Source organism: Chaetodon auriga, chromosome 7, assembly GCF_051107435.1.
Source record: "Chaetodon auriga isolate fChaAug3 chromosome 7, fChaAug3.hap1, whole genome shotgun sequence".
NCBI classification, from domain to species: Eukaryota; Metazoa; Chordata; class Actinopteri; order Chaetodontiformes; family Chaetodontidae; genus Chaetodon; species Chaetodon auriga.
In genome coordinates this window covers 2,425,001-2,437,893 of record NC_135080.1, presented here as the reverse complement: position 1 = coordinate 2,437,893, position 12,893 = coordinate 2,425,001, and the positions used below count along the sequence as shown (strand labels likewise).

The 12,893-nt window shown below is 50.1% G+C and overlaps 1 protein-coding gene across 6 annotated transcripts in view; it reads right to left on the bottom strand.

Moving 5' to 3' along the window:
• Window positions 1–1,194: 1,194 nt before the first annotated feature.
• actn4 (actinin, alpha 4) overlaps window positions 1,195–12,893 on the bottom strand; it is a 41,961-nt gene continuing 30,262 nt past the window's right edge. The window contains exons 6-23 of one of the 6 annotated variants that reach the window (XM_076734215.1): window positions 12,853–12,893; window positions 12,626–12,707; window positions 10,452–10,537; window positions 9,212–9,304; window positions 8,927–9,052; window positions 8,740–8,844; window positions 8,510–8,657; window positions 8,126–8,276; window positions 7,927–8,035; window positions 7,495–7,635; window positions 7,218–7,400; window positions 6,929–7,063; window positions 6,427–6,606; window positions 6,160–6,306; window positions 4,849–4,929; window positions 4,153–4,218; window positions 3,479–3,637; window positions 1,195–3,275 (exon numbers count right to left, since the gene is read on the bottom strand). The exon at window positions 12,853–12,893 is cut by the window's right edge and continues 38 nt beyond it. In XM_076734215.1, the coding sequence (XP_076590330.1) occupies window positions 3,117–3,275; window positions 3,479–3,637; window positions 4,153–4,218; window positions 4,849–4,929; window positions 6,160–6,306; window positions 6,427–6,606; window positions 6,929–7,063; window positions 7,218–7,400; window positions 7,495–7,635; window positions 7,927–8,035; window positions 8,126–8,276; window positions 8,510–8,657; window positions 8,740–8,844; window positions 8,927–9,052; window positions 9,212–9,304; window positions 10,452–10,537; window positions 12,626–12,707; window positions 12,853–12,893 (2,192 nt within the window). In that variant the 3' untranslated portion in view covers window positions 1,195–3,116. Of the gene's footprint in view, window positions 3,276–3,478; window positions 3,638–4,152; window positions 4,219–4,848; window positions 4,930–6,159; window positions 6,307–6,426; window positions 6,607–6,928; window positions 7,064–7,217; window positions 7,401–7,494; window positions 7,636–7,926; window positions 8,036–8,125; window positions 8,277–8,509; window positions 8,658–8,739; window positions 8,845–8,926; window positions 9,053–9,211; window positions 9,305–10,451; window positions 10,538–11,770; window positions 11,857–12,625; window positions 12,708–12,852 lie in introns of all 6 variants that reach the window. The other 5 variants (XM_076734214.1, XM_076734210.1, XM_076734213.1 and 2 more) reach the window with 5 other exon arrangements.

The window sequence follows — 12,893 nt, the reverse complement described above, 5'->3', positions numbered from 1 at the left end:
TTACAGGTGGTCACTGCTAGAATATCTGATCCCTCATATGTGCTTAAAAAAGTAGTTCCACGTTTAACAGCTTGATATTCTTTAAGATTACAGGCACGAAACTAAATTCACAAAGTTCTCACATACTAATATACTCGTAAAATATTCGTAATAAACGAGTATAAAGTATAAATCAGATGAACCAAACAACTCCGCTGAACCTCCAGGCTCACTGTGCCGGTCCCACCGCTGTCGGAGCACGAGGACGAGCAACGCGCGGCAGCTGCGGGTGAGCGCGAGCCACAGCTTGCCAGAGGAGGAGTGGCCGCGCGCTCTTTGCTCCTGTTGTCCGTAGCGGCGCAGTGCGCGCGCGGCGGCCGCAGACTGTCTTTCGATGAGGATGAAGTCTGAAGAGAAAGCTCGTGCTGTTGGTCGGTGGTCTCGAGCTGCCCCAAGGCGGCACTGCGTATCTCCACCCCTCGTGCCAGAAACAGGTGTACCGCTCGCGGTGGTTCACCTGTGAGCTTCACACGTCACTTTATTCCACTTTAAATACCGTCTGAAAGCTGGAGGACAAACTACAGGCTGAAGAGGGATAAAACGGCGCAACAGAGCGTCATGTTTGACGTATCTGACGCAAACTCTCTTACACGTGGAGTGAGTGACGTTAGAGAGCCTGAACGGACTCACGTGACCTGAGCGCGAGTGTGGTTATTTCCTCAAACTCCCAATTTAAGAACATTCAAATGAAATGATCTTAATTCTGTTTTTACGGCAGAAAGTCTTCGTTTCGTCGCTTCATGCTGAATCATTTATGTGCGGACAGAACAGTTTGTGATATTAACTGTTATTATTGAACATATTCATTCTGAAATATAAGTTAAAACTGTGCCCTCTCAGAGCAGACTGCTCCACCTCTCATCATTGACCTTCATCCCATGTTTCCTGCTCAGCTTCTTTCTAACCTCCTTCAGTTTCTTTTTAATCTTTCCATGAAGATAAAAATCACAATTTAGCCAATGAATGAGGATTTTTGCCATTTTCACAACTGTTTTCTTGAGTGCATAATTTTGTAGACAACCAGTTCTGGTCAGATGTGCTGATGTAACGTGGAAACTTTGAGGCTGTGCTTTCTAATGAAGGCACTTTGAGCTGAAAGATGACATTAAAATCAGGAATCAGACACGAGAACAGAGACGCGCAGGCCAGCGGAGGTATTTTGTAAGGAAACTTTTATGTGTGCTTTGTGAAACTCACTTATCATTAGAGACAGAATGCGTTGCAGTTTCCAGTACAGCAGATAAGGTCTGATATTAAAGAGTACAAAAAAAGGAAAATCACAATTCCAGAGTTCATTTCTCTCCAAACTCGCAGGGGAAAAAAAGAGAAAGAGGAAAAAAAAGAAACAAGCTTTTGGTCCGTCTTGGTTTCCTCAGTTCCTTCCCTGTCTGTCCCTCCCCCGTCTCCCCCCTCCTCTCCCTCTAACAGCCGACAAACGCTGGAGAAACCTGTGATCCTGGTGAATTTAGACAGGGGGCCTCCTCAGAAAGGGAACACCCCCCCACAACTCAGATATTGAACACATTATGATTGCATAGTTGTTTACATGACAATTTCCTCTTTTTAATATTTTTATTTGCACATAATGGAATGTTTACATAAAGACCCCCCCCCCTCCCCAATCTTTCCCCCTCCCTCCTTCCTCGCACTAAATTTTCCCTTTTCTTCAAAGGAGGGGGGGCGGGAGAGCGAGGTAGGGAGAGAGTAAGAGAGAGCGAGAGAGCGAGAGAGAGAGAGAGAGAGAGAGAGAGAGAGAGAGAGCGAGCGAGAGAGAGAGAGAGAGAGAGAGAGAGCGAGCGAGAGAGAGAGAGAGAGAGAGAGAGAGAGAGAGAGAGAGAGGGACCGACAGGCACGTTTACTTCAATACTTCCACTATTTCTCCAGAAGTCACATGGGGATCTGTCCACTGCGCATTACCATGGCAACCCTAAAAATCCAGGAAGTGCGAGGACCTTTGTTCAGCCAATGAAATGCATCCATGACACATGGCGTGTGTGTTATGTGTTCCTGGTATATAAAACTGGACTAACTCTCACTACTACAGTCTATTATATAAATGTATAGTTTTGTATTTAAATAAGCACCTGATGCCCCCCCCCCACCTCCCCCCCCAGGACGAGAATAGTTTCACAGAAGCAAATATTTGTGGATGATTATGTTGTTGCCTGGCTGTCATGGGATTATACAGGAGAGGCGTTCAGGTACGGTCGCCTCGCTTCATGGCGTCTGGAAGCTCAAACCTGCCCACTGGTGAAACTGCTCCGTGCGCCTGTGATCGCGTATTCTCGACAGCCGGGACCGCGTGAGTCCTTCTTCGTACTGGAAAAATAAGTATGTACAGCGCTGAGTCCCGCCCTCCCGCTCGACCCCGCCACCCACCCAGCTGCTCCACAAAATAAACGAAAAAAGAAATAAAGACGGGAGGAGGAAAAGCTCTGAGGTTAGACGGGTCACCTTATCCAGCAACATGGGAATTATGGGTAAATATGTCATTTCATCTCTGGTTGGTCAACACCCCCCTCCCACCCTCCTGACCCCGCAGCATATATCTCTCTAGGATCTAATACACAAACCTCGCCAGTCGCCACGTCACACCCCCCCTCCCCCCTGCGCCCAAACCCTGTGGCAAGAAGAAAAAATTATAATAAACAAAAATTAGCATAAGTATCAGATTAGCTTGTGTCCCCCGAGTCCTGACCCCCGTCCCTCCCCCGTTTGACCCCACAAAGGCAGAGAGGGTGAAGCTAAGGACCCACACTACAGAGCAACTGCCCCCCTGTGCCACAGCTGCCCCCGGATATGCCTGTTCATAAAAACCTGTACGACACCTGGATTACTGCCGATCTGATCGCCACGTAACAGAGCTGGAAAACGTTCGGCGGAGGCCAAAGCTAACTACAGTTCAATCAACAAGCTCAGTCTGAAAGATTCTGATGATTTCTAAACCGGCACACGCAGGGACACCTCACAACCACCACTCAAACTCTTCCAAACACTCCATTCCTGGCATCTCCTCCCTCCCCTCTTCCTCCTCTCCCTCCCTCGTCTGTCCAGCCCTCCTCTTCCTCTCGCCTCCTCTACAGGTCGCTCTCTCCGTACAGGGCGGTGGAGAAGGACATGTAGTCGAGAGCTCCAGGGATGGCGTCGGGCCCGGTGTAGGGCGCCATGCGGGCGATGCAGTACTCCGCCTGGTCGGGAGGAAGCTCCCTCCTCAGCTCATCGGCCGTGATGAAGTTCTGATGGGAACAGAGAAGGAGGAGCAGTGAGCGAGTTACTTCCTGGTTCACCTGAGAGGTCGACAAACCTGAGAATCGGCCGCTGTTCAGGATGCAGATAGTACGAAGAGCACTACGATGGTCAGCAGGGACAAAGTAAACTGTAAAGATCAAGTATTCTTTATGGCTTAAACACACACACACACACACACACACACACTCACCTTATCAGCAGCCAGGATCTTGAAGGAGGCGATGACCTGGTCTGCTGTGTCCGTGTCGGTCGTTTCCCTGGACATGAAGTCAATGAAGGCCTGGAAGGTGACGGCGCCGCTGCCGTTGGGGTCCACTATGCCCATGATGCGAGCGAACTCGCTGTCGCCCTGGCAACCGAGAAATGACAGGTTAACCCGGGAGAGACGGCGCTCTGAGCTCGGACATGAAGACGCAGACGGACCGTGTGTAAAACGTCAGGACCACCATGAAATAGACCGAGCCGCTGAGGAGCCGTGAAAGACGTGACGGCGGTCCTGACGTTTTAGATTTCACACTTTGACACATGCACATACACACACACAGCACACAACATGATCACCGGCTGATATGAGACAGGTGAGGACACAGAAGACACACACCTGCACAGAAAAAAAGTGCAGCGAAACACAGAAGTGACAAAATAAGACGAGCAGGGAGACAGCAGGGTGTCTGCAGGTGGACTTACTGTCCTCACTAACAACAAAATGTGTAAATATAAATAGATGTAAATAATTATATTAGTGATAATTAGAAAAAATAGGACTTGCTATGGTTTGAATTTGTTCAGGCTTTGAAGTGGACTGAATTAGGACAGTGTTGGACCTGCGGACACCCTGTGGAAGCATCATGCCAGCAGCAGTACCAGGCTGTTTCCTGTAGAAATGAGTAGAGCCCGGAAATCATCTGAGACCATCTGTCCTGATCGCTTCTGTGGGCGCCACAGCACAGCAAAGGCCGGGGGGGGTGGGGGGTGGGGGGTGATGAGGGTGGAGTCAGAGAGATACGAGCGGCAGAGAGGACGGATGAGGGGATGAAAAGACAGAGAAGGAGAGGACAGGAGCAGACGAAGAACAGAAATACAGAGAGAGTGAGTGATGATGATGAGGGAGGTGGAAAAAAGATAAAAAGCACAAACAGTTAACAGCGAAAGTCTCCGAGCAAAGAAAAACCTGACAGACAGACGAGGGGCGGGGGCCTTTCAGAGGGCGAGAGGAGCCCCGTCGAGCTGAAGCGGCACAAAGCGACAGAGACCCCCGGTGGACAAACGGAGACACGACATCTCCATGCTGACGGACTGAACCCTGTCTGACCCGGAGCTCATCGGAGCCTCGGAGCAGCAGCGGCGCCGAGCGACCAGCGAGCAGGACGCAGCACTAAAATAAAAAGCCTGACTCTGGTGCCCCCCAGTGGACGTGTGAAGGAGGTTAAACCATCAAAGATCGATCTACAGACAATCGATAGCTTTAATCCTCATCAGACAGATCACGTCGGCTGCGCTCTGCTGCTCTGAGGCCTGATGAACACCACCTCTCCCTCCGCCTCGTCCTCGAGCTCCTACCTGCTTGTCGTTCTCCACATCGTAGCCCAGACTGATCAAACAGGCCTTGAACTCCTCGGCCATCAGGGCCCCGCTGTGGTCCTGAGATCAGCCAACACCCAATGACAGAGCGCCACGTCATGAGGATGAACCAATCGCAACACAGGGATGGTGGTGGATGGAGACCGTGTGATCCACAGCATGCAAGGAGATGAGGACGTGAAGGATGGACGGACAGACAGACAGACATGGATGTTTAGGTGATGTCAACACACACAGCTGGACAAGACTCAAACGACATGATAATAAGACCTCTGAGTGAACACACACACACACACGCACACACACGCACGCACACACACAGTGACACGGTGAGTGACCACAGGGATGACCAGCAGACTCCTGGAGTGTTTGTGAACCACCGAGCAGCATGAATCAGTCACACACACGCACGCAAACACACACACAGCGGCGTGAGACGTGAGTGACGGTGGTGTCCGTCGATCAGGTGCGACAACGACCACGACGCGCCGACAGCTGGTGACATGTTGTGCTTTTTCCATCCGCTGAGTCTAACCGAGCTCAGCTACGAATGAAATGTTCTGTCTGCCTTTAACATGAATATTCCAGATGAAGTGTGGGTGTCTGCAGGGATTCAGACTGCGTACACCAGAGATGCTCGGGTGTTTTAAGTGCATGTGGTTTACTGCACACACTGTGAACCAATGAGAGTATTTAAAAATCCTGTATCCCCTGTACACACAGACCTGCGCTCGTCTCTGCTCTGCTAACACCTGAGCACAGACGATGACGCAGCTCGTGCTCCCCACATGTGCTCGCCTGTGTGAAAACACCTGGATGGATACTCACACGGTTGGCTCTTCTCTCTCCCCCTTGTAAGGTCTAAACATTCATTCATGTTACACATTAATACAGAAACAGCTAAACGCTCACATGAAAACACAAAACCTTCAGACGGCTGCAGGAGGTCAAGCCACTAAGATCAACGAGACCTCTGGACAAAATGCACAGCGATATCACACAACTATCATGGACGTATATGCCACAAAACACAGGATTTGCTTTAAGAGCTGCTTTTCCTTCAGGTGCATCGTCACTGAGGTGTTTTATTGGTGCATGTTGACACGTTTCTGTGCATTTACTGATGACGTGACATGCATGCATGCGTCAGTATGACTAATGCATATGAGAATTATGCATTTGAATATGTTCAACACCAAGAAGAAAAACAAAATTCTGCTTAGCTCCAAACTGAAGTACAAGTAAACCATTGTAATCAACAAGGCGTGGCCCCGAGCTCGGGCCCCTGACCTTGTCAAAGTGGTTGAAGGAGGCGCGGTACTCGTAGAGCTGCTCCTGGCTGATGCCCTTAGCGTCACGCGTCAGGATCTGGTTCTCCACCTCGTTGATGGTTCTGGCGATGGTGGTCAGCAGCTGCTCCCATCCCACACGGAGGTGCTGCAGGGAGCGGATGGAAGAAAAGGAGACGCGGAGGAGGAAACATGTTCCAGAGAAGACGTTAGGATTCTGACAGCAGCAAAGAAAAAGCTCATGCAAACAAAACTGCGTGTGTGTTACCTCCATTGTGTAGGGAGTGTACTGGTTATCGAAGATGAGGGCCTCCTGGATGAGCTGGTGGTATCCCTCCAGCGTGTTGATCTCAGGCGTGTAGGACACGATGTTCTGCTGGTACTCCCTCAGGCTGGTCAGCTGGTCCTCCAGAGTGCCGTTCATTTCGATGGATATCCTGCCGATTTCCTGCAACACGAACACAGGAGTCACTATCCTGTCAGTCCTACAGCTGAAGTTCATATATTCCACCATCACAAGCAGCGGTGTGATCTTTAGAAGACTCCACGCAGCAGCTCTGGAGGATTCTCATGTGATATCACCTGTGTGAAAACACACTGAGCGTGTTTGTGATCACCCCCATCACCAAGGCTCCTACACCCTGTCCACGCTTCGCTCTATGAGCTCACCCTTCAACAACGCTGGACTAAACACTGTGACAAACCACACGCAGCTGTGCGAAGTCGAACCGCTTTAGCTCAGCGGCGAGCATCTGAAGCTAATCCCTTACCTCCATCTTGGCCTGAATGTAGGCGCCGACCGTGTTGGCCTGAGTGGCGAACTTGGCTCTCAGCGTGTCGTTGGAGTTCTGCTTGTTGAGTTCACCCTGCAGGGCGGTGTCACGCTGCGGCACCATGTCCATCGCCTGCGAACACACACACACACACACACACACACACACACACACACACACACACACACACACACACACACACAACATACAGAAATTAGAACCACACAGCTGGAACAGAGCAGCTGCGAGTGCCCGGCATGTCAAACAGAACACCAGTTCAGTCTACCTTTTCCCACTTGCTGTCGATGCTCTCAGGTGTGATGGTGGTGTAGGGGTTGGCTCCGCTCAGCTTGATGCCGTTGCTCTGGGCGATCTTCTGCACCTCGGCCTGGATGGCCTGGATGGCCTCCCGCTCCTTGTTGGCCTCTGCCAGAGTGGACTTGAACTGCTCGTGGGCTGTGATCAGACCCTGAAGGAGGAAAACACACGGTTGGTTTACAGGTGTAGCTTACATGGCTTCATGAGCTGCACCCATCTGGACCACACTTCCGGTTTTCACATACCTGGATCTCATCAATGTTGTGGACGATGAACATGTCCTGCAGGTCCTCCATAGCTCCCTCCATCCAGTTGTTGAAGGGTGCCGCTCTCTTGGCGTACTCCAGGTAAAGCTCATCTATGGACTCCAGCTGCTTCTCTGTCCTCTGCAGGAAAGACACGATTGAAATGTTCCTTCAGTGCTGCTGATAAAATATCTGATGTTTGATATTTAACTGTGTTGTTTTTCGACTGATTCCTTTATTATTTAACACACAAAAACACAGCTGGGACTCGCTCGTCGGCCTTCATCCACATGTTAACTTCAATAAATCCAGGAGTCACAGCCTCAGCCGTGTGCATCACCTTTTAGTGTCCCCTGGAAACTGTGCTACGTGCAGCATTTCTGTATTTCATCATGTTCCCTGTGTTTGGTCGTGTTTGTGACTGAGTCGTACCTCCAGAGACTCTTTGCGGCTCTGGGTGAGCGCTCCCAGGATGTCCCACTGATCGCAGATCTTCTGACAGCGAGCGTTGACGCTGGCAGAGTCGTAGTAGTCGAGCTCGCTGGAAGACACAGAGGAGAGCAGAGTTTACAGCCGATGCTCAGATACACGAGTCAAGCACTTCCTGTGACCTCATGCTGTTGTTCTTTACTTGAGTTCCTGTGCGATGGCGGCGATCTGCTCCACTCGGTCCTGATGGGCTGCCAGGTCGCTCTCGAAGGCCTCGTGTTTCCGCAGCAGCGCCTTGACTTCTGACAGGGTGGAGGTCTCGTAGTCTTTCTGAGTCAGCATGGCCTCCTTACCTGCACACACACACACACAACATCGATTCATTCACTTAACCTTTCAGCAGATTCCACCTGGATGACTCACCATGATGAGTAAAACACAGCAGCATACCTGAGGAAAAATGTGTGCTTTGAGTGTACTCTGTGCTTTTTGGGGGATGAACTTGAAATTGAGAGATGACTTTTGTGTGTGTGTGTGTGTGTGTGTGTGTGTGTGTGTGTGTGTGTGTGGTAGAACAGCAGCTTACCATCGGTCCAGGATTCGTGGATTGCGGCCTTCTGGTGGAACTTCTCTGCCAGGTGCTCCAGTCTCTCCAGACGTCTGATCTCGCTGAGGATCCACTCCTCGTAGCCTTTCTCTGCTCCCTCCAGGGTGTGCCACGCTCCGTTGATATCCTGAGAGCGAACAGCAGGAGTTACTGACATGAACCCCTCATAGCTCAGGATGTTGTCACAGGAATGACGCCTGCACACTTACAGACACCATGCGTCCCTCGGACGGCATGAAGGCAGGTCTGTTGCTGAGTCTCAGTTTCGTCTGCAGAGTGTTGAAGCTGATCTCCAGCTGACATTTCTCTTGGACCTGAAGGCAGGAAGGACAGTCAGCTCACGGTGTCAGTGACTATACTGGATATAAGAGCACAAGAGCAGAAGGCTTCGCAGACCTTGGGTGGTTTGTGGACACAGCGGTAGTCTCTGAAGTCCTCCTGTTTGGCCTGCATGTCGTTTACAGTCTTCTCTTGGGTTCGGTTCTCCAGCCAGGGGATGGTACGACGGATCCACTCCAGCAGCTGGAAGCAGAGACGAAGACGAGGAGAAACAGAAACAATCAGGCTCTCGTCAGTGGGAAACTTAAAACACTTCCTCCATGATCAGAGGATGACGTGGAGTCCGCTCAGGGAGGAACTGAGGCGGTCTGATCCGTCCAGGTGGAAACGTGTTGAACTCACATCACTGGCCAGCTTCTCATAGTCCTCCATCATCTTCTCGTTCTCCTGGTTGACAGCCAGCACTTTGCAGATGCGATTGGCGGCTGTCTCGGCCTATTGGGAAACAGAGCGATGAGTGGCGCTCGCAGTGATTGGATGACACACGGTGACATCACTCACGGTGCTCAAAGCTTAATGACAACATTCACCTTAGCTGCTTGTTTTAAAACCAGATGCTGTGTTTTAAAGTCTCTGAAACAAACTGAAGTGTCTGCTGCTTTTATTAGTGCCTCCACTTTTACCACCGCTGTCGTCATGACAAAGGTTTGGCTCGCACACGCAGGCAGTGAGAGGGAATACATCTAAACACTACGTCAGGCATTTGACTGATAAAAACATGCTGCAGCGGTTGATGTTAGTTCAGTGCGCCACAATCAGTCTGTGTGTTTTAAAGCTCCATGCGTCTCCCGGCACAACTCGGGAGTCACTCGTACATCTAGTTACAGGTCCGTGGAGCGCTGTAGTCCACATCGGTGGCTCTGCTTAGGACATTACACTACTGTACCGCTGGAATAACAAGCACAGTACACAGACTTTGAGTGGATTCAGGTTGAGATGTTCTACACTTAAACTCCCACTGTTCATTCATTCTGTCATAGATGATGGTTGTACTGTTTGAAAACATTTCAGACATATTCATCACATCAGAAAACAAACATTTGGAGTTCAGAAGTGTTAATAGCTGAAGAGAAACTGAGGAGACATCGACCCGTGTTTCCCACAGAAATGAACCCCAACAGGTCTGGTGTCCCAAACTCACGTCAGCAGATCCGACGTGAGTTTGGGACTTTAAGTCCAGAGCGTTCAGTGAATAAAGCCCTTTTGATGGAAACACAGTCGATGTCCAAAGCACCGAAACAGAAGCTTCAGGAAGCGTTTGTTGTTGTTGTTGTTGTTGTTGTTGTTGTTGTTTTTCCAGAGTTCCCATCAGGGTCCTGATCTGTTAATATTTCCTGACTTTCCAAAACTTCCCATAACTATGTGAGAGAGAATCAATGATCGTGAAACTGTAACTGTAGCTGGATTTTACTGTTTTCTCTATAACTGTATGTATACATATATGTAGTATATTTCTGTGGTTTGACCCATTGTCTGTTACTGGCTGATATTCACTGTATTCCCAACAAAACTGAATTTGAGTATGACGGCTGATGGAAACTCTGGCGGGTGTTAGTGTGAGTCTGGAGCGTGAGGAGCTCACCTTCTGTGCGCCAGAGAAGGCGTGATAGAAGCAGGATACATAGGTCATTATGGCCTTCTCATCCGGCCTCAGCGTACCCACGATGTCTATGCATCGCCCAGCACCCAGCGGGACAGAGAGGTGGACAAAGAAAGGGAAACAGAGAGGCAGAGTGAAGCCAAAGCTACCCAAAGCTACATGATCCCTGCAGGACATGAGAACGAGGGCAGGAGGGCGGAGGGACGCCGCGCTCTTTAGATCCACAGCTTCAAGGTTCCTCCTACGACCATCCTCGTCAGGATGTCAGGGGGGACGAGGAGAGGAGGACAAGTGTCCTCTGGACGAGAGCTGAGGGACACTGGAGCCTCAAGTTCAAGGTCGGGACACAAACACACATCAGATGTTCAGGTTTTTCACTGCTAATTTAATTTGACCAGACGACGAATAAACTCTCCAAAAATGCTTTTTCAGTGTGATCTGTGACGTCGGCGAGTGAAGGACGATGCTGGAAGAAGCAGTAAATCTGCAGGTTCAAGAGACTGAAAGTGTAGAAACTGATTCCATGTAAATAACTCAAGAACGAAGGAGGAGAACAAGCTGGAACAAGTTTACACACACGCACACACGCACACACACACACACACACGCCTCTCCTGAGACCGCAGACACACAAACAAGTTCTGAATGGGCCAGAAAATTAATTAGAGGAAGACGAGCAAAACACGAGACGCATCAACCAGCTTCCTCTCAGACGTCTAGGAGGAGGAGGAGGAGGAGGAGGAGGAGCAGGAGGAGAGAAACAGGAGATGGGAGGGTAGAAACAACAGGAGTAGACCAGAGAATTAGAGGAGAGTCAGCAGGTGAGTCATCCTCCTGATGAAGAGCTAATCAGAGTTCCTGCTTGGACATTTCTGAGGCTGTAACATATCAGATCATCTTCCATCCTGTGAGTAATTCTACATCCTCAATCCTCCCAAACTCGTCAAATAAAACAACCTGCAGACGCATCAAACCGGCGGCGAGGTCGTAAGAAGACACGGGTTCACTTCAGGGGACAGGAAGCGAAAAGAACCACGGCTCTAACCTCACAGAACATTCGCTGCTCCTACTTTCACTTTGGCTGCTTTCATCTGCTGTGGACGGAATATTTACTGCTTTCACCAGCACCATTACAGTCCCACCATGAGCATCTGTGTGTGTGTGTGTGTCCCAACAAATCCAGTGTCCTTGCTGAGGCTCAGGGCTTAGCAGCGCTGTCGAGAGAGCGAGGCCATGCTGGACAGGAAGCAGCACCTTGTTAGTAACAGGGGTTAAAGGTCAAGGTCGGGGGTCAGAGGTACCTTCTGTGCTCCAGAGAAGGCATGGTAGAAACTGGACACATAAGTCATAATGGCTTTCTCATCTGGACGAGCAGTGTTCACAATGTCTACAAGGGGGGAGACCGTGGTTATGAAGACACACACACATCCAGGCAGACAGAGGACATGTGATAACACACACACACATGTAGGCACATACATTCACATATTAAAACAGGCTGACACACAAACACACAGACACACGTTTAACAAGCTGCTGTAGCCGTTAACAGCCAGACAGGATGATCCAAACCGGACACGAGCGAACAGAACGAGACAAACACGAGAGGACGGACACAGAATGGACAGTTCGCTAAAAACACGTCAGCAGGGACGGAGGTTAAAAAGAGAAATCAGCCCTCAGCGCTCATGTTGGTGTACAGTTACGAACAGATTCAGAGCGTGAGAGGAGGGAGAGGAGGAACGATGGGACGGGGGGGGGGCCGGAGGCTGCATCAATCCCGGGGACGACAGCCTCTTATTGGCTGCAGCAGCTCATATAACATGGGGGTGGTGTTCAGTCGGGGCTGTGCCGACATTACGGCCAGTCTGCACACACACTCTGATTCTATTGGCTCCTACAGACATGAGAACATGTTTACATGTTCGCTGCAAACAGGACTCAGATCAGTTTGATCTCGTGTCAGAGAGAAGCAGTGAGACTGATCTGAGAATGACAGGAGTCACGTTTGGACCTGCAAACAACACAAACTGTCCATGAAACGGTTTAAGTGCTGAATAATGAATGTGAATGAGGAGAACACAGTCAGGTGACGCGTCGTGGATTTACAGCCCAGAAGGAGCCATGACACCACGCCACCCTCACACACAGCCTACCTTCTGCGTCCAACATCTTGGGGATGTCCAGGTACTTCTCAGCCACCTCGAAGGCATTGTTCAGATTGGTCACTGGGTCATCCTAAACAGCCAATCACAGCGTTAAACGACTTGCTAATTTGGACAAGCTTCGTTTAGGTTTTATCAGGTCGTCTGGTTTGCTTCAAAGACTTTCAAAGATCTGGATCTGGGCTGGACCAGCGCAGGTCTGTGAGCGTCGTCTGTACCTTTCTGAGGCCGTCGTAGTTGATGAGATCCGGTCTGTGTC